The following is a 26,960-nucleotide window of genomic DNA, read 5'->3' on the forward strand; positions in this document are numbered from 1 at the left end:
TCAGCTTCTCCTTTAACCCCGTCCTGTCTGAGAGAAGAACAGATGCCCTCAGGTGACCTACATGCAGAAGTGGGACCAAATCCAAGGCTGAACACCAGTAGCTGTGTGAACAAAGAAGAGAAAGGGAAATCTCTCTGAGCTGCCTCAGGAGCAGTGGATTAAATCTCCACAATCAACTTGATGTACCCTGCATCTGTGGAACACCTGAATAGACAACAAATCATCCCAAATTGAGGAGGTGGACTTTGGGAGCAAAAATATCTATCTCTATCTATCTATCTATCTATCTATCTATCTATCTATCTATATATTTCCCTTTTTCTGATTTTCTGAGTGTGTATGTGTATTCTTCTGTGTGTGATTTTGTCTGTATAGCCTTACTTTTACCATTTGTCGTAGATTTCTGTCTGTCTGGTCTTGTTTTTTTTTTTTTTTTTTAGTATAGTTTTTAGCACTTGTTATCATTGTTGGATTTGTTTTTTGGTTTGGTTGCTCTCTTCTTTCTTTGTTTCTTTTTTTATTACTTAAATATTTTTTCTTGATAGTTACTTTTTATTTTAATAACTTTATTTTATTTTGTCTTCTTTCTTTATTTCCTCCCTTTTATTCTGCCATGTGGATGACAGTCTCTTGGTGCTCCAGCCAGGCATCATGGCTGTGCCCCTGAGGTGGGAGAACCAAGTTCAGGACATTGGTCCACAAGAGACCTCCCAGCTCCTCATAATATCAAATGGCAAAAATCTCCCAGACATCTCCATTACAATGCTAAGACTCAGCTCCACTCAATGACCAGCAAGCTACAGTGCTGGACACCCTGTACAAAACAACTAGCAAGACAGGAACTCAACCCCACCCATTAGCAGAGAGGCTGCCTAAAATCACAATAAGGCCACAACCATACCAAAGCACACCACCAGACGTGGATCTGCCCACCAGAAAGACAAGATCCAGCCTCATCCACCAGAACACAGGCACTAATCCTCTCTACCAGGAAGCTTACAAAACCCAATGAACCAGCCTCAGCCACTGGGGGCAGACACCAAAAACAATGGGAAATATGAACCTGCAGCCTGCGAAAAGGAGACCACAAACACGGTAAGTTAAGAAAAATGGGAAGACAGAGAAACACACAGCACATGAAGAAGCAAGGTAAAAACCCACCAAACCTAACAAATGAAGAGGAAATGGGCAGTCTACCTGAACAAGAATTCAGAATAATGACAGTAAAGATGATCCAAAATCTCACAAATAGAATGGAGAAAATAAAAGAAACGATTAACAAGGACCCAGAAGAACTAAAGAGCAAACAAACAGTGATGAACAACACAGTAAATAAAATTGAAAATTCTGTAGAAGGGATCAGTAGCAGAATAACTGAGGCAGAAAAATGGATAAGTGACCTGGAAGATAAAATAGTGGAAATAACTACTGCTGAGCAGAATAAAGAAAAAAGAATGAAAAGAATTGATGACAGTGTCAGAGACCTATGGACAAAATTAAATGCACCAACATTTGAATTATAGGGGTACCAGAAGAAGAAGAGAAAAATAAAGGGACTGAGAAAATATTTGAAGAGATTATAGTTGAAAACTTATAGGAAAATTTAGGAAAGTTTATTAGGAAAACTTTCCTAATATGGGAAAGGAAATAGTTAATCAAGGCCAGGAAGCACAGAGGGTCCCATACAGGATAAATCCAAGGAGAAAAATGCCAAGACACATATTAATCAAGTTACCAAAAATAAATACAAAGAAAACATATTAAAAGCAGAAAGGAAAAAAAAAAAAAAACAACAAATAAAATGAAGGGTATCCCCATAAGGTTAACAGATGATCTTTCAGCAGAAACTCTGCAAGCCAGAAGGGACTGGCAGGACATATTTAAAGTGATGAAGGGGAAAAACCTGCAACCAAGATTACTCTACCCAGAAAGGATCTCATTCAGATCTGACAGAGACATTAAAACCTTTACAGACAAGCAAAAGCTAAGAGAATTCCGCACCACCAAACCAGATTTACAACAAATGCTAAAGGAACTTCTCTAGGTAGGAAACACAAGGGAAGGAAACGACCTACAATAACAAACCCAAAACAATTAAGAAAATGGTAATAAGAACATACATATCGATAATTACCTTAAATGTAAATGGATTAAATGCTCCAACCAAAAGACATAGACTGGCTGAATGGATGCAAAAACAAGACCCGTATATATGCTATCTACAAGAGACCCATTTCAGACAAATACAGACTGAAAGTGAGGAGATGGCAAAAGATATCCCATGCAAATAGAAATCAAAAGAAAGCTGGAATAGCAATTCTCATATCAGACAAAATAGACTTTAAAATAAAGACAATTAGAAGAGACAAAGAAGGACACTACATAATGATCAAGGGATTAATCCATGAAGAAGATAAAACAATTGTAAATATTTATGCACCCAACATAGGAGCACCTCAGTACATAAGGCAAGTGCTAACAGCCAGAAAATGGGAAATTGACAGTAACACAATCATAGGGGTGGACATTTAACACCCCACTTTCATCAATGGACAGATCATCCAAAATGAAACTAAATAAGGAAACACAAGCTTTAAATGACACATTAAACAAGATGGACTTAATTGATATTTATAGGTCATTCCATCCAAAAACAACAGAATACACTTTCTTCTCAAGTGCTCATGGGACATTGTCCAGGAAAGATCATATCTTGGGCAGAAATTTAGCCTTGGTAAATTTAAGAAAATTGAAATCGGATAAAGTATCTTTTCCGACCACAATGTTATGAGACTAGATATCAATTACAGGAAAAAATAGGTAAAAGATACAAACACATGGAGGCTATACAACACACTACTTAATAACCAAGAGATCACTGAAGAAATCAAAGAGGAAATCAAAAAATACCTAGAAACAAATGACAGTGAAAACACAAAGACTCAAAATCTATGGGATGCAGCAAAAGCAGTTCTAAGAGGGAAACTTATAGCAATACAATACTACCTTAAGAAACAAGAAACATATCAAACAAACAACATAGCCTTACACCTAAAGCAATAAGAGAAAGAGGAAAAAAAACCTCACAAAACCTAAAGTTAGCATAGGAAAGAAATCATAAAAATCAGATCAGAAATAAATGAAAAAGAAATGAAGGAAACAACAGCAAAGATAAATAAAACTAAAAACTGGTTCTTTGAGAAGATAAACAATATTTATAAACCATTAGCCAAACTCATCAAGAAAAAAAGGGAGAAGACTCAAATCAATAGAATTAGTAATGAAAAAGGAGAAGTAACAACTGAAACTGCAGAAATACAAAGGATCATGAGAGATTACTACAAGCATCTGTATGCCAATAAAATGGACAACCTGGAAGAAATGGACAAATTCTTAGAAATGCACAATCTTCTGAGACTGAACCAGGAAAAAGTAGGAAATATGAACAGACCAATCACAAGCACTGAAACTGAATCCGTGCTTAAAAATCTTCCAACAAACAAAAGCCCAGGACAAGATGTCTTCACAGACGAATTCTATGAAACATTTAGAGAAGAGCTAACACCTATCCTTCTCAAAAATATTCCAAAATATAGCAGAGGCAGGAATGCTCCCAAACTCATTCTATGAGGCCAACATCATGCTGACACAAAAACCAGACAAAGATGTCACAAAGAAAGAAAACTACAGGCCAATATCCCTGATGAACATAGATGCAAAAATCCTTAACCACATATTAGCAAACAGAATCCAAAAGCACATTAAAGGATCATACACCATGATCAAGTGGAGGTTATTCCAGGAATGCAAGGATTCCTCAATATACGCAAATCAATCAATGTGATACACTGTATTAACAAATTGAAGGAGAAAAAGCTATGATCATTTCAATAGATGCAGAGAAAGCTTTAGAGATATTACAACATCCATTTATGATAAAAAAACCCTCTAGAAATAGGGATAGAGGGAACTTACCTCAACATAATAATGACAATATATGACAAACCCACAGGCAACATTGTCTTCAATGGTGAAAAACAGAATCCATTTCCACTAAGATCAGGAACAAGATAAGGTTGCTGACTCTCACCACTATTATTCAACATAGTTTTGGAAGTTTTAGCTACAGCAATCAGAGAAGAAAAAGAAATAATTGGAATCCAAATAGGAAAAGAAGACATACAATTTTCACTGTTTGCAGATGACATGATACGGTACATAGAGAATCCTAAACATGCTACCAGAAAACTACTAGAGCTAGTCAATTAATTTGGTAAAGTAGCAGGATACAAAATGAATACACAGAAATGTCTTGCATTCCTATACACTAAGGATGAAAAATCTGAAAGTGAAATTAAGAAAACACTCCCATTTACCACTGCAACAAAAAGAATAAAATATCTAGGAATAAACCTACCTAAGGAAACAAAAGAACTGTATGCAGAAAATCATAAGACACTGATGAATGGAATTAAAGATGATATAAATAGATGGAGAGATATACCATGTTCTTGGATTGGAAGAATCAACATTGTGAAAATGACTATACTACCCAAAGCAATCTACAGATTCAATGCAATCCCTAACAAACTACCACTGGCATTTTTCACAGAACTAAAACAAAAAATTTCACAATTTGTATGGAAACACAAAAGACCCCGAATAGCCAAAGCAATCTTGAGAAAGAAAAATGGAGCTGGAGGAATCACGCTTCCTGACTTTAGACTATACTACAAAGCTACAGTAATAAAGACAGTATGGTACTAGCAAAAAAAAAAAAAAAACAGAAATAAAGATCAAGGGAATAAGATAGAGAGCCCAGAGATAAACCCACGCACATATCATCATCTTATCCTTGATAAAGGAGCCACGAATATACAGTTGAGAAAAGAGATCCTCTTCAATAAGTGGTGATGTGAAAACTGGACAGCTACATGTAAAAGAATGAAATTAGAACACTCCCTAACACCACACACAAAAGTAATCTCAAGATGGATTGAAGCCCTAAATGTAAGGCCATACACTATCAAACTCTTAGAGGAACATATCGGCAGAACACTCTATGACATAAATCACAGCAACATAGTTTTTGGCTCACTTCCTAGAGAAATGGAAATAAAAACAAAAATAAACAAATGGGACCTAATGAAACTTAAAAGCTTTTGCACAGCAAAGGAAACCATAAACAAGATGAAAAGAGAACCCTCAGTATAATAGAAAATATTTTCAAATGAAGCAATTAATTATTAATTGCTTAATTGATTAATCTCCAAACTTTAAAAGCAACTCATACAGCTCAATATCAAAAAAAATAACCCAATTCAAAAATGGGCATAAGACCTAAATAGACATTTCTCCATAGAAGATATACAGATTGCCAACAAACACATGAAAGAATGCTCAACATCATTAATCATTAGAGAAATGTAAATCAAAACTACAATGAGATATCATCTCACACTGGTCAGAATGGCCATCATCAAGAATCTACCAATAATAAATGCTGGAGAGGGTGTGGAGAAAAGGGGATCCTGTCGCACTGTTGGTGGGAATGTAAATTGATACAGCCACTATGGAGAACAGTATGGAGTTTCCTTAAAAAACTACAAATAGAACTACCATACGACCCAGCAATCCCAGTATTGGACATATATCCTGAGAAAACCATAATTCAAAAAGAGTCATGTACCACATTGTTCATTCCAGCACTATTTACAATAACCAGGACATGGAAACAACCTATCTGTCCACGGACAGATGAATGGCCAAAGAAGATGTGGCACATATATACAATGGAATATTGCTCAGCGATAAGTAGAATGGAAACTGAGTTATTTGTAGTGAGGTGGATGGACCTAGAGTCTGTCATACAGAGTGAAGTAAGTCAGAAAGAGAAAAACAAATACCGTATGCTAACACATATATATGGAATCTAAGGAAAGAAAGAAAAAAAAAGGTCATGAAGAACCTAGGGGCAAGATGGGAATAAAGAGACCTACTAGAGAATGGACTTGAGGATATGGGGAGGGGGAAGGGTAAGCTGTGACAAAGTGAGAGAGTGGCATAGATATATATACACTACCAAACGTAAAATAGATAGCTAGTGGTAAGCAGCCGCATAGCACAGGGAGGTCAGCTCGGTGCTTTCTGACCACCTAGATGGGTGGGAGGGAGGGAAATGTAAGAGGGAAGAGATATGGGGATATATGTATATGTATAACTGATTCACTTTATTATAAAGCAGAAAATAACACACAATTGTAAAGCAAGTATACTGCAATAAAGGTGTTAAAAAAAAAGTAGGAGGGTCCAGGATGGAATTTGGTATCAAATACCGTAAAACAGGAATTTACTGTCTCATGATGGCACTAGAATAAATTATCTGAAGAAATAATGAGTTATTGTGCTATATTTATAGATTTGAAACACTTTGGCTCCAGTACCAGTGCCTAGCTATGAAACCAGCTTTCCATTTAAAACTTTCAGTAAATCTCTTCAAAAATCTTAAAGTAACACAAACTTAAATGAGTCTGTGTTCAGTGGAACAGAGTTCACAGGTTTTAAGTTGTGAAACATTTTATCTCAACATATATCTTCTTTTATTCAGTGTGTTGATGAAGTCCTGGGCAATTTGTTGAGGAGGAAGCTGGTGTAGTTTTCTTTAGCTTCATTAGGGAGCTATGTGGCTGGCCATTTTTAAAAATAAATAAGATTGTCTATATTTTTAGTCCACTCTGTGAGAATTATTTTAAAGAAGTTAATTAAGATAAATATGTTGTTAAAGATTGAGTCCTACCACTACGAATAGGTTTTAAAGAATTTTCAAGGTAAAATATGTTTCCTGGTGGTTGTTTTAAGGCAGTAATCAAATACTCTCTTAACCACGAATGATAGGTGCCAATTAGAGTGTGGGGTCCACAGATGTTGGTTGGAAAACAGGTGCAGTATGAATCCATATCTTTAATCACAGCTCCTTCACTTAATGACAAACAATCCCTCAACATTTCCTCATGAATCTTGTTTTCAACATGTTAAATCCCTTTATTCAACTGCCCTAAGTGTTTTCTTACACTATTAATTATTGCTTTTCTGCCTAAATTCAGTTTGTCCCTAAGTCTTCATTTCCTTTCTCTTACTTTCTTATATAATCTTGTACTAACGATGATATAGAAGACACATTTTAGAATTACACAGGCGGAAGGCTTTTAGGGCTTGAAGTCTATTTTGCTGTACACTCTGCCACCACACAAGAGTAATTCAAACTTCTTCAGTAACCCTTTCTGACAGTCGGAGAAATCTACCACTGACAGTAAAGGATGAAGAGAATGTGAAGCCTTCCCTCAGTGTACACTGCTAATCCTCAAAAGAATTTCCTGCGTTTTATTTTTAATTTATTGTGATTATCTGCATTGGAAATTACGATGTTTGATTACAATTTGCTGAAGAGGTAAACATCCTGGCACCTTGAACTTTATGTCCTCATTATACCTCATCTCCATACAATTTCCACATGAGCGATGGTGTTACTCTACACTGTGATGTCATTGCTGATCCTTTTCCATCTGCTGGCTCCCTGGTAAATTCCTAATCTTTCTTCAAAATTCAGTTCATTTCCTACTCCGTGCTATAGATGTACTTGCCAACTGAATCTCCATTCCTCCTCAGTGGAGCTTTTGCGCTGCTATCAGGACTCGAGGGTCAACCAGTTCCCTGGTCTGTCTTGGTATCTTGACACACCAAAGATGAGGAGTTGTGGGCCTGCGTCTCCACTGTTGTAACTTTGCTACAGCCATTTCATTTGGATAATTTGAACTGAATTGCACAATTAAGAAGAATAAACCTGATTACATAGTCAAACAATCTCTTGAAATTTTTTATATTAAACTAAATTTACATAGACTAGTCAAATCTACTGACATATTCAGTGAACATACTGTGAAGACTCAGGCTTACATTCAAATTATGATATCTTTGCTTAGAAAGCTCTCTTTTTGCATCACCAAGGGCCAAACTAGTACTTAAAATCCTTGTTTCTCAAGATACATGCGAATGTTAACATAAGAGTCTATGCAATAATCTTAATCCTCTTTCAGCAACTCCTAGACTCACGTACATTCTTTAAAGATTTTCTTAAACTTACTTAATGGAAGAAATTTTCATTTTACAGTCGACGTTCACAATTAAATGCAAATAAATTGCATTATAACTTGCTGTCCAGCTTGTATTGATGTATGTTATGTATGGACGGACATATTATGTATGATTACTGTGTTATGTATGGATAAAAGAGCAAGAGCAAAGTTCAAGTTTATGTATTCATGTACTTAATGTAATATAATAATAAAGTATTATGGTGTTTTTCCCATATTAAGCTCCAGTTTTCCTATATTTCCTCTAAGAAATACCATACGGAGGAGTTGATAGAAAAGATAAAGAAATTAATATTTAAGTGATGAAGTTTGACCTTTTTAAGATAAAAAGCTTACCAAACTTTCCATATAGACATGGCAATGTTTATCAATAAATCTAATATCTTATAGATTTAGCACAGTTCAAAAGTCACCATCTGTTTCCAGAAGTGAAGGCCCTCACTATTTCATAGTTTCTTGGCTCTAAGACTAAAGGCATGCAATCCTTAGTTTGTATAATATTAACTATCAGAAACATGTGAAAAAGTTTTGCATGTTTTAGAAAATCAGAAACATAAAGGACATTTTGAGTTATTCTCAAAATTATAGCTGACAATACATTATGAATATTCTTTCCTCTTACATGAACTTGGGTGGTCCTCTGCTCATTCTCTATAGAGTTAGAGGTCAATACCAGCTGAGTTATAATACAGAACATTTATGTGGGAAAATGGCAAAGCACTGCAGTCTGATTTTGAGCAAAGTTGTCTGAAAGGCCTTTGATGATTAAATACCTGTATTGTGAGAAGTTGTTGTTTGTTCCTTTCTTATTTTTCATAATTATGTGCTAGTAAATCTCTTCATTTGATATAGCTGAAATCAATCCTACTCAGAATCATTTTTACCTCCCATTCTTTTGAGGTTAATGTTGGTTTTGCATTATAATAATTTTTTTATCCACTTTCTTTATCAAACAACTGTGAGAAATGAGCTAATAAAATAAATAAAAAGTAATTTGCCCAGATACATACACACACACACACACACACACACACACACACACAGATATACATTTATCTGTATGAGGTTTTTATCTCATAGAAATTAATAAGATCAAACAAGAGGTAAAAATCAGTCTATTTATAAAACTCATCAGCAGTTTTTATTAATTTACTTTGTTTTCTGTACCAAATATCTAGGAAAGTAATGTGATGAAAATGCTTGCAACGGTTTTACTTGTTGTTTGTTAGAATTTTCGCAAGTACTGAGGTTATTGCTATCCAGCTGCAGAAACTTTTCCAACCTCTGTTCAATTGGTCTTAAACCAAACATGAATTCCTTTACACTGACCTGCTATACTAAAAAGTGGCTGACAGGGATGTGTAGTTCTGTCAGTCAAGCAATTCTTGGCCAACATCCATTTGGCTTTGTCTACCCTAAAAGTTTGTTAACCAAAGTGAATTATTAGATATTAGAGTGTGCCTTAGATATACACAGATGACTTTATACCTCTGGATAAATCTTTGAGAGAATGTTGTCTGGCGTTTGGGGTGGCGGGAACTAAGGAAGGTAGTGGCTTTAAAACATGCAGATAACACAGTAAATTCCCTAGAGGAAAGGACATGGGGGTTCTTTAGGGGAAAAAAAAAGTAATGAATAATGCGTTAGCTTTTGTATATGACAGACACAAAAGGTACTAGAAAAATTTAAACTTCAGAAACTTTAGAAAAAATATATATAATAAGACAATTTTTCTGAACTTCCCCAATGGAGAATAACCCCTGTGAAAACCAATATTCTCTCTATGTGATCCCTTTCAAAATTTTTTGAAATGAAAGAAAAACTGTGCATGAGTATGAATTACAATGTATCTCTAGAACTGTGATCTCTGCTCCATTTCATTTAAGAAGAACTTCTATCTTGATACTGAATTGACTTCAATCACTACAAGTGGCTTATTCAAGTTTGTTCTACCCTGCCATCTCCTTTCACCTCCTATAATGCAGATTTAGTAGGAGGAAGTACTGACATAACAAAATAAAAATCAAAGCCATCTTTTACATGTTTACTTTAGAGCTCATTCCTAAGTTTTGAAAATAAGTTCTTATCAATTATGCTATGGTGTTTTATTGCCAAGAACCCTTAAATATGGAATAAAAATTCCATCAACATTCATATTATGAAAAAGGAACCTAATTCCCATGCTTTTTAGGGAGATGTCTGTTCTGATTTTGCATAGAAAGAGTTCTGTTAGTGAGAATTTAAAGTTTTAATTCCAAATTATGCCTGGTTAAGGATGGAGAGATGAGTGGAGCATGCAAGACAGTGAGAAGGAGACATGAACAACTACAACTAGATAAATGGAGGTAAAGCAAGGCAGTCACAGGCTAAAAGATTTACGGGAAGATGGAAATCAGAAGCCTCAATGCCTAAGTCTTTTTCCATTTTCTCTCCCCTCTGCCAGGAATCTTTACTCATGTGTATTGTATCTCCTGGATCCAAACTTCTAAGGCACTTGCTGTTCTCAATTATTTATTTTTCTATGTATTAACACCTTCCACTCAACTAATAATTCCAATCGACAATTAAACATGCTCAAGTATCTTTCATCTTACAGTTTTTTCCTCTTGACTCCTCACCTCTCCCTAGATCTCACCTTACCTCTTTTTACATTTCACAGTAAAATTCTTGAAAGTTGTTTACACTGGTTATTTCAATTTCCTCTAATCTGGCTTCTTACTCTGTCCTCCTGGAATGATACCTTCAGGGCATAGAATCATGTGGACCATCCAGTGGACTATCAGAGCAGTTGATAAACTTTTCCTCTGCTCTCCCTGACCCCGCTCCTTTTGTTTGCCTCCTATTCCTCTGGTTACTCCTTCTCATACTTTTTATAATGTCATATTCCTCTACTCAGTCATCGAATGTTAGCTCCTCGACACTCAGTACCAGGCAGTTTTTTCAACTCACACTATACGCTCATCCACACTCATGGTTTCAATTACCACCTGCACGCTGATGACTCATAAATTATATTTCCCATCCAGACCTCTCCTCTGAGTGTTACATCCGTAGATTCAACTTGAAAACTCCACTTTGATGTACCAAAGGCACCTACCTAATCTCATCAATGCTCAAGCCTGAACTCATTCGCAATCTTCTCTATGAAAAATGTTTTCCTTGCATTGTTTGCTAAAATCTATCTAGTTGCACATCAGAAGATGAGTATTCATTTTTGGTACCTCTCCTTTCACTTCTGGTATTAATCAGTCAATTTTACTCCTAATTAGTTTTTTTTTTTTTCAGGTTCATTGAAATCTAATTGACACACAGCACTGTATGAGTTTAAGGTGTACAGCATAATGATTTGACTTACATACAACCTGAAATGATTATCTCAGTAAGTTTAGTGAACATTCATCATCCTGTATAGATACAAAATTAAACAAATAGAAAAAAATTTTCTTTGTGATGAGAACTCAGGATTTAATCTCTTAACAACTTTCATATATAACATACAGCAGTACTAATCATATTTATCAGGCTGTACATTACTTCTCTAGTATTTATTTATCTTATAACTGAAAGTTTGTACCTTTTGACTTCCTTCATCCAATTCCCCTCCCCCATACCTTGCCTCTGGAAACCACAAATTATTGACTATATTCCCCACACTGTACATTTCATACTCATGAGTCATTTATTTTGCAACTTGAAGTTTGTACCTCTTAATCTCCCTCACCTATTTCTATCCTACCCCCACCCTTCCTCCTTCTCACAACCTACTGTTTGTTCTCTGTATCTATGACTCTGATTTGATTTTGTTATGTTTGCTCATTTGTATTGTTTTGTAGATTCCACATATAAGTGAAATCATACAGTGTTTGTCTTTCCCTGTCTGTCTTATTTCACTTAGCATAATACCCTGTAGGCCCAAGTGTGTTGCTGCAAATGGCAGAATTTCATTCTTTTTTTTTATGGCTGAGTACTATTACATTCTGTGTATGTGTGTGTGTGTGTGTGTGTGTGGGTGTGTGTGTGTGTAAGATTTGTTGTCTTTTTGATAATAGCCATTCTGACACGTGTGGGATGATATCTCATTGTGGTTTTTGTTTGCAAATTCCTGATGATTAGTGATGTTTATCATCTTTTCATGTGATTGTTGGCCACCTGTATGTCTGCTTTGGAAAAATGTCTGTTCAGATACTCTGCCCATTTCTTAATCAGATTGCTTGTTTTTTTGATGTGGAGTTTTATAAGTTCTTTGTATATTTTGGATATTAACCCCTTATTGGATACATCATTTGCAAATATCTTTTCCTATTCAGTAGGTGGCCTTTTCATTTTGTTGATAATTTCCTTCATTGTGTAAAAGCATTTTAGTTTAATGCAGTCCCATTTATTTATTTTTGCTTTTGTTTCCTTTGCCTGAGGATATATAACCTAAAAAACTTATTATTGAGACCTATGTCAACTAGTATACTGCTTATATTTTTTTAGCCATTTTATCCATTTTGGATATATTTTTCTATATGGTGTGAAAGAGTAGTCTAGTTTGATTCTTTTGCCTGTAGCTGTACAGTTTTCCCAACACCATTTATTAAAGGGACATTCTTTTCCTTATTGCATATTTTTGTCTCTTTTGTTGTAGATTAAATAACCAGGTAAGCCTGGGTTCATTTCTGGGCTCTGTATTCTGTTCCATTGATTTTTTGTTTGTTTGTTTTTTGTTTGTTTTTTGGTGCCAACACCATACTGTTTTGATTTTAGTAGCTTTGTTACTACAAGTTTGAAATCATGGAGTATGATACTTCCAGCTTTGTTCTTTTTTTCTCAAGTTTTTTTGGCTATTTGGGGTCTTTCATGTTTCCATACACATTTTAGAATTCTTTGTTCTAGTTCTATGAAAATGCCATTTTTAAATGCATTTAATGAGTTCTTATCTTTCTTTTTTAAACATCTTTATTGGAGTATAATTGCTTTATAATGGTGTGTTAATTTCTGCTTTATAACAAAGTAAATCAGCTATACATATATCCCCATATCTTCTCCCTCTTGTGTCTCCCTCCCACCCTCCCTATCACATATATATGGAATCTAAAAAAAAAAAAAAAAAAAAAAAAAAGGTTCTGCAGAACCTAGGGGCAGGACAGGATTAAAGACACAGACATAGAGAATGGACTTGAGGACACAGGGAAAGGTAAGGGTAAGCTGGGATGAAGTGAGAGAGTGGCATGGACTTATATACACTGCCATTGGTTTTTCGATAGGAAATGCACTGAACTTTTAGATTGCCTTGGGTAGTATGGTCATTTTAACAATATTAATTCTGCCAACCCATGGACACAGTATATCTTTTCATCTGTTTGTATCATCTTCAATTTCTTTCATCAGTGTCTTATAGTTTTCCAGGCACAGTTTTTTATCTCCTTAGTTAGATTTATTTTTAGGTATTTTATCCTTTTTGGTGTGATTGTTTAAGTGTGATTTTTCTTAATTTCTCTTTCTGTAGTTTTTTATTAGTGTATAGAAGTGCAACAGATTTCTGTGTATTAATTTTGTATCCTGCAAATTTACCTAATTCACTGATGGATTCTAGTTGGTTTTTTTGGTGGTGTCTTTAGGATTTTCTATTTATAGTGTCATGCCATCTGCAAACAGTGACAGTTTTAATTCTTCGTTTCTAATATGGATTGCTTTTATTTAGTTTTCTTGTCTGATTGCTCTGACTAGAACTTCCAATAATATGTTGAATAAAAGTGAGAGTGGGCATTCTTGTCTTTGTCTTGACCTTAGAGGAAGCATTTTCAACTTTTCACCATTGAGTATAATGTTAGCTGTGGATTTGCCATATATGGCCTTTATGATATTGAGGTATATTCCCTCTATATCTACCTTGTTGAGAGTTTTATCACAAATGGATGTATAATTTTGTCAAAAACTTTTTCTTCATTTATTAAGATGATCATATAATTTTTACCTTCAATTTGTTAATGTGGTGCATCACATTGACTAATTGGCAAGTACTGAGCCATTCTTGTATCTTTGGGATATATCCCACTTGATTGTGGTATATGGTCCTTTTAATATAGTGTTGAATTTGGTTTGCTAATATTTTGTTGAGGACTTTTTCGTCTATTTTCATCAGTGATATTGGCTTGTAATTTTCTTTTTTGTGTTGTCTTTGTCTGATTTTGGTATCAGAGTGATGCTGGCCTTGCATAATGAGCTTGGAAACATTCTTCCTTCTTCAATTTTTTGGAAGAAGTTGAGGATTGACATTAAACCTTCTTTAAATGTTTGGCAGAATTTACCTGTGAAGCTATCTAGTCCTGGACTCTCGTTTTCTGGGAGGTTTTTTATTATTGATTAAATTTAATTACTAGTAATTGGTCTGTTCATATTTTTTATTTCTTCCTGATCCAACTGTGGGAGATTGTTTGTTTCTGGGAATTTATTCATTTCTTCTAAGCTGTCCATTTGTTTGGTGTATAACTGTTCATAGTACTCTCTTATAATCCTTTGTATATTTGTGGTGTTGTTTGTTACTTCTTTCAGAGCTGGTATCAGCTTGCTGATGTGAGACTGGTTCCTGACATGACTGACTGTGGTGTTTGGGGTGTCCCATAGCTTGTGTCAGCCCCCTGGGGGGTAGGGTCAGATCCCAGGGCAAATGACTCAGGGACCCATGGTGTCCCAGAGCTGGTGTTGGCCTGCTGGTGCATGGGGTTGAGTCCTGGAAAGGTTAGGCTCAGCAGGTCTAAGGCAGCCAGTCTGTTTGTGGGTGGGTCTGTGTCCCTGCCAGGCCAGCTCCTTGGCCTGAAGCATCCTAGTATTGGTGCCAGCAGGCTGGTGGGCCAGTTTGGGTCCTGGCACTAATAAGCTAGAGAGAGGATTCCAAAATGATACTTGCCAGCATCAGTGTCCTTGTGATAGAACAAGCTCCCTAATATGGCTGCCATCAGTGTCTATATCTCCAGGGTGAGAATCAGTCTCTTCCTGACTCTCCAGGAAGCTCTCCAAGATCATCAGGTGGGTCTGACCCAGGCTTGTCTCAAATCATTTCTTCTGCCCTGGGTCTTGGAGTGTGTGAGATTTTGTTTGCACCTTTAAGAATGGAGTCAATCTTCCACAGCTCTCTGGCTCTCTTATATGCAAGCCTTGCTGGTCTTCAAAGCTAAATGTTCCTAAGGCTCATCTTCCTGGTGCAGGACTCCTGGGCTGGGGAGCCTGATGTGGGGCCCAGATCCCTTGTTCCTTGAGGAGAACCTCTACAATTATAACTATCCTCCTGTTTGTGGGCCACCCACACATGGGAATGGGTGTTGACTATATCGTGACTCAGCACCTCCTACCCATTTCCTTGTGGTGCTTCAAATCTTTAGCTGTAGAAGATCTTTTCTGCTAGTCTTTTGGTCTTTCTGATCAATAGTTGTTTTGTAACTAGTTGAATTTTTCTGTGCTCATGGGAGGAGGTGAGCTCAGAGTTTTCCCACTCTGCCATCTTGGCCACCAACCCTAATTATTTTTTTAATCTGTCAATTTCTGTATGACAACAGCCTAGTCCAAGCCACCATATGTCTTATTTGGACATATAACAGACATCTAAGTGGCCCCCTTAAATCACTCTTTAACACAGTTATAGGGCCCTACAGTTTTTGCCATCTGGTGGATCCTCCGTCTTCACCTTCCGGTACTCAGTCATCCTCCTCTGCTCCTCTGTTCCATACACAGTTAGTCTATTGGATCCCTTAATATACTGTGGCTCTTTCCACCAAAGGCTCTTTTCTCATACTTTTTTCACTGCCTGGAACTCCTACACCACTGCTTTGACTGTTTCTGCTTATTTGTTTTTACCTAGTTCACCACCTCTACCCATTTTTCAGAGAGCTTCCTTTGACTATTTATCCTAGGCTAGGTTACTTTGTAATTTGTTTTCCTTGCACCATTTTTAAAAAATTTCCCACACATATTGAATTTTAATTATTGATATTTCCTCCTTAGTGTGACTATTTGTCAATCTGCCTCACAAAACTTTATATAAGAATTAGGATTTTGTCTGTTTTGGCTTAACACTGAATTCCAGGAGCTTAGTGTAGTACTACAAAAAAAAAAAAAGCATTTGTTACATGAATAAATAAAATTAAAAACAGAGAAAAAACCCCAGAAGAAACAGAAAGAAAAATGAAAAGCAAAAATTAAGAAATATTGAGAGAGCAGGTGGGCGCTCAACTTTTCTAAAATTAATTTTTAGTTAATTTATTTTAACTAACTTATTTAAATTTATATAATGTTTTAAAATTATATAAATTTAAATATATAGACTGTTTTAAAATTATATAAATTTAAATAATTTAAGTAATATAATATGTAATGTATAATATAATGTATAATATATAATATAGTTCTAGGGTCAGCCTTTAATGCAAACTATTGTCACCCTGAGGTCTTGTAGGATATTGCTGAGAAGACAAATCAGATTTAAATTTTTACATCAGTAAAGACGGCTGTATTTCACTTTCTAAATTTTGGATAACATCAATCCAAAGTCCTTTGTTTTCAGTTTTAATAAAAGTGTCAGTAATTTTTTTCAGGATGCTTTCAACTTGAGGCTACCTAAGGATTTGAGGGGTTTGTTTGAGGACTGCCTGACTAGGTCCTCGTTAGTTAAAGGCAAAACATGAAATCAGTCCTTCAAGAAAGTTTGACCAAAAATAGAAATTACTTCATATGTAATAGACTGTTTGTATAAAATGATGACATTGTTTAAAATGATGAGATTATCAAGAAATGCCTTTTAAATTGGTTTTAAGTTATTCACCTTCTCATCTGGCTCCTTTTCTGTGATCAACAGCAAGCCTTTGTAAGAGAAATGATTGAAATTGGAGTTAAGTCCATTGCTCTCAAAGTTTGCTTTTTTTCTGTACATAACTCAGTGTTCCAAAAGGGTAAGCCTAATTTATGAATAACAATTTCATTACCTTAGGGTAATTTCATTGCCTTCTTGTCATAACCAGCTGAATTTCCCAGTCCAGACACTCTCATTTCTTCATTCATTCAGACATTTATGAGGATCTGTCAGATGCTCTGCTAAGTACATTAAAGATGAGTAAAATACTGTTCCTGCCTGTACATAGTTTCTATTTTCAGATTGGTGTCAATTTCTTTGATTTTATTTTCAGATTGATTCAGACCCTGGGAAAGATTATTCGATTTATATAACCTTCATAAGTTAGCCAGGATTCCAGATGATCAGACCAACTTATCCAAATGTCATCTAATACATAAAGTCAGACACAAAATGTTATTTTTAACTGATGAAGAGTAACTTTGGAGAACGTTATCACTACATTGCTATACTGATGAGCAATTTTATATTCTTGGTTGCTACATGTAAATTTTGTTCAGTAGTGCCTTTGGGATGTGATCATCATATTTAGCCATTTCTGTTTTTGGAATTTCCTAATTCTGAAGCATGAATTAATTTCAAGACTGCCTTCCAAAATTTTATATGCTCCAGAAAGACGTTTCCATTTAATATGCGATTTTTTTCTACTGAATTTTCTTTTTTCTGTTCTGTGCTAATGATGTTTCCCCTTCTCCATTTCCTAAGAGTGATGCTCTTTTCACTCAATAGATATTTTGTTGAACAATTGAACTGGATCTTAATTTCAACTGAACCACCCAATTCTTTAATCTATTTATTTGCTTCAAGATATTTTCAGAGAAATTGATTCATTTTGTCTACAATTTGATTGATACTGGATGGTATCAAATTTGTAGTTTATTTCACTAAAATGAAAAAAGAAAGATTGGGAAAACAGTTTTCAGAGAGACCTTTTTTTTTCTTTCTTTCTGTATTTAGGTGGCTATTACACATGTAAAAAACATTTAAAAAATAAGGCTCAGCACTATAGTTAAAGGAACTACTGTGGGGTACTTACCGTATTGTTATAGGGATGAATGCATTTCTGTTAATGCTGTAATTAGCAGAAAGAGTCAAGATATTTTGAGAACTTCCACATCCGTATTTAACTGTGGGCTTTCCTTCCACAAGAAATAAATGAAGAAACTGTTGTCCAAAATTCTTCTCATTACCTTTAAGAACAAATATTACATTAAATTAGCGATTAATGTAGATTTACATTTTATTCAATAACAATCATTCATTTAACAAATACAATCTTAGTTCTCAAGGAGTAATCATTCAGTGAGATGATAGGAGTGTTATTAGATAATTATTCAATGTAAAAAGTACTGTACTAGAAATATACATTATTTTCCACAGGCTGAGGATGGCATAGTATTAACAGCATTAACTTGACATGAGATTTTAACTTCTGACTTTGTTTCTTAATAACTATGACCTTAACTATTTTCAACCTCAGATTCCCAATAGGTTCTAATGGGATAATGAGAGCAACTAATTGTTAGAATTACTGTGATAATAAAATAAGATAATAAATGAAAAGTGCCTGGCACCTACTGAGTATTGATAACTTGATTTATAATTATTAATTATTTATATTTTAATTTTAATATGTTTCATAAAAATTGAAATGGTAAAGAAATATATAAAGAAAAACAAGAGAAACATTCCCCTTTCTGCCAGCCCATCCTTCATCCCCCTTTGAGGTATTCTTTACTATGATTTATAAACATACAAATATTTGTATAGCCCTAATTTTATTTTTAAAACAAATAATATAATAAATAGCTTTGCTCACTTGTCTTTTCACTTAACAATAAGTTTTAGATATCTGTCCTTGTAGGTACATAACTTTCTCTCTTTTTTAACATTCGTAATTTAAGTATCACTCACACAGAAAATCACACAAATTTTAAGCATATAGCTTAGTGAATTCTCACGAAGTGAACCCGCTCACACAAACACCACCAACTTAAGAAAAAGAAAATTTTCTGCATTGTCAGAATTCCTATTGATCAGTGCTCTCCTCTTCCCTCCACCAAATGGAGCTGAGATCCTGATGTTTAACAATAGCAATAGTTTTGCTTGATTTTCATTTTTATATTAGTGGGATCATACTTCTATGTTCTTTAGCATCTATTTGCTTTTGCTCAATATTATGTATGTGAGATAGCATTCACCCTACATTTCTACTGCTTTATAATATACTATTAAATGAATATTCACAATTCAGTTATTTTTTCTTCTATAGATGGAAATCCACCCACCCTGTTTTTGGTTTTTATAAATAATGCTGCTATGACAATCTCGTATGTGTCTTTGGTGTTGAAGTGCATGCATTTCTGTTTTGTATGTACCAGGAGTTAAATTGTTCTGTCACAGAATATGACTATGATTAATTTAGTAGCTACTACCAGTTTTCTGAAATGATGTTTTAACTCCTTACCAACAATATATGAATGTCAGCTGATCCTTTTTTTTTTTTTTTTTGCCATTAATTGGTTTGATCACCTTGTAGATTTTAACTATTCTGTCTTTATTATTCTGGCTTTAATTTTTGTTTTCCTCATATTAGAGAAGTTGAGTATACTCTCATGTTTAGTGGCTATTTTGATATCCTATTTTGTGAAGTGTCGGTTTGTGTGTCTTTCTCTTATTTTTGTCTGCTTGTTTGCTTTTTCCTTATTGATTATAGAGTTATATCTATGTATATATGTAATATTTATATACATATATATGCATACACATAAAAGAGCATACAAACAAGCTCTTTGTCAACTACATATATTGAAAATATCTTCTCCAATCCTGTAGACCGTCTGGCCATTCTCTTAGGGGTCAATTTGCGGTATGCGGGCCTCTCACTGTTGTGGCCTCTCCCGTTGCAGAGCACAGGCTCCGGACGCGCAGGCTCAGTGGCCATGGCTCATGGGCCCAGCCGCTCCGCGGCATGTGGGATCTTCCCAGACCGGGGCACGAACCCGTGTCCCCTGCATCGGCAGGCGGACTCTCAACCACTGCGCCACCAGGGAAGCCCTTAGGGGTCAATTTTGATGAACATATGTTCTTAATTTTAGTATGGGTAAATTTACCAGTTGTTTCCTTTGTGGTTATGATTAGTACTTTCTGTATCATCTTTAAGATATCTTTGCCTGCCTCAAAGTCACAAAGTTATTCTCTTACATTATCTTCAGTAATCTTTATTTAAGAGCTACACTCTCCTGAGAATTGACTTTTGTGTATGATGTGAAGTAAGGGGGTGTAGTAGGTTGAATAATGGCTCTGAAAGATATTCATGTCCTAATTGTTGGAACCTGCGAATATTAACCTTATATGGCAAGGGAGACTTTGCAGATGTGGTTAAATTAAAGATCTTGAGATAGGGAGATTATCCTGGATTATCTGGTTGGGTCATAAAATTAGTCACGTGTCTTTTTAAGAGAGAGGCAGAGGGAAATTTGACAGTGGAAGAGGACAAGTTATGTGACTATAGAAGCAGAGATTGGAGTGATGCAGTCACAAGCCAAGAAATGCCAGCAGCCGCAAGAAAGATGCTGGAAGAGGCAAGGAATAGCTTCTCCTCTGGAAGTAACCAGTCCTGCTAACAACTTGATTTTAGTTGTATAAGATACATTTTATACTTCTGGTTTCTGTTGTTTTAAACCACTAAGTTTATGGTAATTTGCTGCAGCAGCAATAGGAAATTAATACAGGGTCAATTTTTGTTTTTTCTCTTTTGATTTCCAATTAATCCAAAATCATCAAAGCAAATAATTCTCATGATGCATTTACTGAATTCTCAGATATTTGTGGAATATATATTTTTAAATTTTTCATATCCCCATTCTCTACTCTTTACTTTTATTTATTTTTGTGAATATATACATTTAAGATAATGATTCTGTTGTTTTTTTACTCAAGCAATATAAAAAATACCTGTGAAAGTGCACTAAAAGCTGAAATTACAACCCTCAGGAATGGCCAGCAATTGGAGAGAGTGTGGAGAAAAGGGAACCCTCCTACACTGTTGGTGGGAAGGTAAATTGGTATCGCCACTATGGAGCACAGTATGGAGTTTCCTTACAAAACTAAAAGAGTTACGATGTGATCCTGCAATCCCATTCCTGGACATATATCTGGAGAAAGCCATAATTCAAAAAGATACGTGTGCCCCAATGTTCACCACAACACTATTTACAATAACCAAGACATGGAAGCAACATAAAAGTTCATCAACAGATGAGTGGATAAAGGTGTGAGATAGATATATATATATACACACACACACACACACACACACACACACACACACATAATGGAATATTGTTCAGCTATAAAAAATGAAATAATTTCATTAGCAGCCACATTGATGGACCTAGAGATTATCATACTAAGTGAAGTAAGCCAGACAAAGACAAATATAATATGATATCACTTATATGTGGAGTCTAAAAATATGATACAAATGAACTAATTTATAAAACAGAAACAGACTCATAGATATAGAAAATAAACTTTCAGTTACCAAAGGGGAAAGGTAGGGGGGTATAAATTAGGAATCTGGGGGTAACATATAAACACTACTATATATAAAATAAATAACAAGGACCTACTGTATAGCACAGGGGACTATATTCAATATTTTTAATAATGTATAAGGGAAAAGAATCTGAAAAAGAATACATATATACATATATATATATGTGAATCAATTTGCTGTATACCTGAAAGTAACACAACATTGTAAATCAACTATATTCAGTAAAAAATTAATTAATTAAAAAAATGACTAGCATTAATATTTGGCAAACACTTCCATAGATACGAAGGCTGATAACTGGATAGACGAATATATAGAGAGAAAGTTTTTATTTTTATTAGAGCAAAATCATAGTGTACATGGATTTTAAAATGGAAATTATATTAAATTAGTAGTTCTCAAATTTTTAGGTCTAAGGACCCTTTAGCACACTTAAAATCTACCAAGAAACCCCCAAAAGCTTTTGTTTACATGGTTTGCATCTTTTGATACTTATTGTATTAGAATTTAAAATTGAGAAAGTTTTCAAATATTTATCAATTAGTTTAGTTAAAAATAACAATAGGGCTTCCCTGGTGGCGCAGTGGTTGAGAATCCGCCTGCCGATGCAGGGGACACGGGTTCGTGCCCCGGTCCAGGAAGACCCCACATGCCGCGGAGCGGCTGGGCCTGTGAGCCATGGCCACTAAGCCTGCTCATCCGGAGCCTGTGATCCGCAACGGGAGAGGCCACAACAGTGAGAGGTCCGCATACCACACACACACACACACAAAAATAATAATAATAACAATAATAAAATCCATTACATGTTACCTGAATAAACATTTTGTGAAAAGTATTATATTTTCCAAAAAAAAAAAAATAATCAGAGTAGTGTTATTCTATTCTTTTGCAAATATATTTAATGTAATGCTTAATAAAAGACAGCTGGATTCTCATATCTACTTCTGTATTCAATCTGTTGTGAATTGTTCACTTTGGTTGAAATATATGAACTATAGACTCACACAGAATGTAGTTGTAATGGAAGCCTTTCTAAATACAGACAAATTGGGCAAATGGTAGTTCCTTAAAGTTTAGTTGAAAAGTGGAATCTGAAACTCTATTAATGACCTTTACATACTCTGTTACATTAAAATTCCATTGGTCTTTCTTTCACTTTGAATGGATATTCTACCTGTGCATGATTTTGTAACATTGTGCATTGACTATTTGAAAAATGTTGGTTCACTGAGTTAAAGAGATCTTTCAAATGTTGACATATTTTATCATATAATATATTAATAAAGCACATTCATTGATATTACTACTGAACTCATCAGAAAGTATTGGGAAGCTCTGAAGCTCATTACAGAGGAGGTAAATTTTCTAAAATTCTAATTTTTCTTAGAAAGCTTGAGTTTTATCTTTGTGAACAAATATTGTTAGCTGCCTAACTTGAAATAACAGGTTTGCTTTGTTAATTTTTGAGAAAAAATCTGTAAAATATGCAAGTCTGAATAACCATAGGTTATCTTTTAGTCATTTTTCAAGTCATGTTTTCATAGTACTACTTCAACCAGCAACTTAAAAAAATGCACATGCATTTCCTCAAGTCTGTTTTTATACTTTAGTGTGTAGTATGTAGCAGACTTGCTTTATGTATACTTTCCCTTTGGAAAAAAACATTAAAGAGTTGTATATACAAGGACTGAGAATTTTAAAAGTGAATCTGTTTTTCTGCAACATGAAGAAAAATTTTTGTGTCTGCTTGTGCTTTGAGTGAATAGCGGAGTAGAACAAAATGACTGAATACAATTCGGTGCCACAGCCATGACCCGAGGTGCCAGAAGGTTCATCCACTCTGACTTTTGTATCATGAGTGCAACTGTCAACACAGTGAAAAGGCAAATGTCTTAGTTTTAGTAAAAAAATAATTTTGATGTTATGGAAACCTGAAAGGGTCTTGAAGATACTCAGGGATCTGGATAAACTTGAACTATCTCTGTATTAGAATTCACATCAATTTAAAAAAAAAAAAAAGAAAATGAAACCAGAGTGAAACTAAAGGTGTTGCTGAACCTCAGGTAAATATTTCTTTAACATCTCAGCAAGAATGTCAGAAAACCTAGGTTATCTCTCCCTCCAGGCATCAGGCTCTAGAGAATGGAATAAAAGCAACACTCAGCTCTCCAGGAATGGTTCAGAGAAAAGGGTCAGAAAAGACTGAAAGAATTTAAAATAGGAAAGAAAAAAATCTAGTTCACCCATTGTTTCTTGTCAACTTTCTTTATCTGTGAGCTATTTTGCAACTTTATAAGTTGAGAAAATGAATAATAATTCAAATAATTCTTGTCTATAGAAATGCATACTGTGTCTGGTAAAATGCAATTGGTTAGTACACGGAGGTAGAACTGCTTTCCACCACTTTGCAAGTTTGCTTCAGAATTCCTTAAACTTTTTGTATGACTTTGCTCCTTGTATTCTCCTTTGAAGTGGTTGTAGTATCTTACCAGTCCCTCATCAATTAATAGCTTAAATAAAATCTCTGACACGTTCATTTTATATGCCTTTTTGAAAAGTATCCTTTAACAAAGGAAAACAAGCTAATTTCAGTTTTTGAAATTATGAGGTATATCAGGAGAAATGATTCACATTATATTAGAGCAAATAAAACCAAAATCAACTCCAAGGAGAAAATTTTTCATCTAATATGTGAATGGGGTCCGAAACATGAATGACAGTTTGATCTGACATCATTTATAAACAAATGGTCAGAAGAGATTCATAATTTTGAGTTAAAATAAAACTCAACATCATTCTTTATAGAATTGATGGTGATGAATACAGATTATATATATGTGTGTGTATATATATATATATATATATATATATATATATATATACATCTTTATTGGAGTATAATTGCTTAACATATGTCCCCATAACTATTCCCTCTTGCATCTCCCTCCCTTCCACTCTCCCTATCCCATCCCTCTAGGTGGTCACAAAGCACCGAGCTGATCTACCTGTGCTATGCGGTCGCTTCCCACTAGCTATCTATTTTACGTTTGGTAGTATATATATGTCCATGCCACTCTCTCACTTTGTCACAGCTTACCCTTCCCCCTCCCCATATCCTCAAGTCCATTCTCTAGTAGGTCTCTGTCTTTATTCCCATCTTACCCCTAGGTTCTTCATGACATTTTTGTTTTTTTTTTCTTAGATTCCATATATACGTGTTAGCATATGGTATTTGTCTTTCTCTTTCTGACTTACTTCACTCTGTATGACAGACTCTAGGTCCATCCACCTCACTACAAATAACTCAGTTTCACTTCTTTTTATGGTTGAGTACTATTCCGTTGCATATATGTGCCACATCTTCTTTATCCATTCATCTGATGATGGACACTTAGGTTGCTTCCATGTCCTGGCTATTGTAAATAGAGCTGCAATGAATATTTTGGTACTATATGACTCTTTTTGAATTATGGTTTTCTCAGGGTATATGCCCAGTAGTGAGATTGCTGGGTCATATGGTAGTTCTATTTGTAGTTTTGTAAGGAACTTCCATACAGTACTCCATAGTGGCTGTAACAATTCACATTCCCACCAGCAGTGCAAGAGTGCTCCCTTTTCTCCACACCCTCTCCAGCACTTAGTGTTTCTAGATCTTTTGATGATGGCCATTCTGACCGGTGTGTGATGATATCTCATTGTAGTTTTTTTTTTTTTTTTTCTCTACGCGGACCTCTCACTGTTGTGGCCTCTACCGTTGTGGAACACAGGCTCCAGACGCACAGGCTCAGTGGCCATGGCTCATGGGCGTAGCCCCTCCACAGCATGTGGGATCTTCCCAGACTGGGGCACAAACCCGTGTCCCTGCATTGGCAGGCAGACTCTCAACCACTGCGCCACCAGGGAAGCCCTCATTGTAGTTTTGATTTTCATTTCTCTAATGATTAATGATGTTGAGCATTCTTTCATGTGTTTGTTGGCAACCTGTATACCTTGGCAACCTGTATACCTTGGAGAAATGTCTGTTTAGGTCTTCTGCACATTTTTGGATTGGGTTGTTTGTTTTTTTGTTATTGAGCTGCATGAGTTGCTTGTAAAGTTTGGAGATTAATCCTTTGTCAGTTGCTTCATTTGAAAATATTTTCTCCCATTCTGAGGGTTGTCTTTTCATCTTGCTTATGGTTTCCTTTGCTGTGCAAAAGCTTTGAAGTTTCATTAGGTCCCATTTGTTTATTTTTGTTTTTATTTCCATTTCTCTAGGAGGTGGGTCAAAAAGGATCTTGCTGTGATTTATGTCATACAGTGTTCTGCTTATGTTTTCCTCTAAGAGTTTGATAGTTTCTGGCTTTACATTCAGGTTTTTAATCCATTTTGAGTTTATTTTTGTGTATGGTGCTAGGGAATGTTCTAATCTCATACTTTTACATGTAGCTGTCCAGTTTTCCCAGCACCACTTATTGAAGAGGCTCTCCTTTCTCCACTGTACATTCCTGCCTCCTTTATCAAAGATAAGGTAAGTTTATCCCTGGGATTTCTATTCTGTTCCATTGATCTGTATTTCTGTTTTTGTGCCAGTACCATATTGTCCTGATTACTGTAGCTTTTTAGTATAGTCTGAAGTCAGGGAGCCTGATTCCTCCAGCTCTGTTTTTCGTTCTCAAGATTGCTTTGGCTATTCGGAGTCTTTTGTGTTTCCATACAAATTGTGAAATTTCTTGTTCTAGTTCTGTGAAAAATGCCAGTGGTAGTTTGGTAGGGATTGCATTGAATCTGTAGATTGCTTTGGGAAGTAGAGTCATTTTCACAGTGTTGATTCTTCCAATACAAGAACATGGTATATCTCTCCATCTATTTGTATCATCTTTAATTTCTTTCATCTGTGTGTTATAATTTTCTGCATACAATTTTTTTGTCTCCTTAGGTAGGTTTATTCATAGATATTTTATTCCTTTTGTTGCAATGGTAAATGGGAGTGTTTTGTTAATTTCACTTTCAGATTTTTCATCATTAGTGTATAAGAATGCGAGAGACTTCTGTGCATTAATTTTGTGTCCTGCTACTTTACCTAATTCATTGCTTAGCTCTACTAGTTTTCTGCTAGCATCTTTAGGATTCTCTCTATATAGTATCACGTCATCTGCAAATAGTGACAGTTTTACTTCTTCTTTTCCGATGTGGATTCCTTTTATTTCATTTTCTTCTCTGATTGCTGTGGCTAAAACTTCCAAAGCTATGTTGAATGAGAGTGGTGAGAGTGGGTAACCTTGTCTTGTTCCTGATCTTAGTGGAAGTGGTTTCAGATTTTCACTATTGAGGATGATGTTGGCTGTGGGTTTGTCATATATGGCCTTTATTATATTGA

At 35.2% G+C, this 26,960-nt stretch overlaps 1 protein-coding gene across 1 annotated transcript in view; it reads right to left on the reverse strand.

Moving 5' to 3' along the window:
- EYS (eyes shut homolog) overlaps positions 1 to 26,960 on the reverse strand; it is a 1,661,361-nt gene that overhangs the window by 336,962 nt on the left and 1,297,439 nt on the right. Inside the window, exon 31 of the mRNA XM_060283543.1 lies at positions 18,074 to 18,227. Within this exon, the coding sequence (XP_060139526.1) occupies positions 18,074 to 18,227 (154 nt within the window). The remainder of the gene's footprint in view (positions 1 to 18,073; positions 18,228 to 26,960) is intronic.

The sequence above is a fragment of the Globicephala melas genome, chromosome 14 (genome assembly GCF_963455315.2).
Source record: "Globicephala melas chromosome 14, mGloMel1.2, whole genome shotgun sequence".
NCBI lineage: Eukaryota > Metazoa > Chordata > Mammalia > Artiodactyla > Delphinidae > Globicephala > Globicephala melas.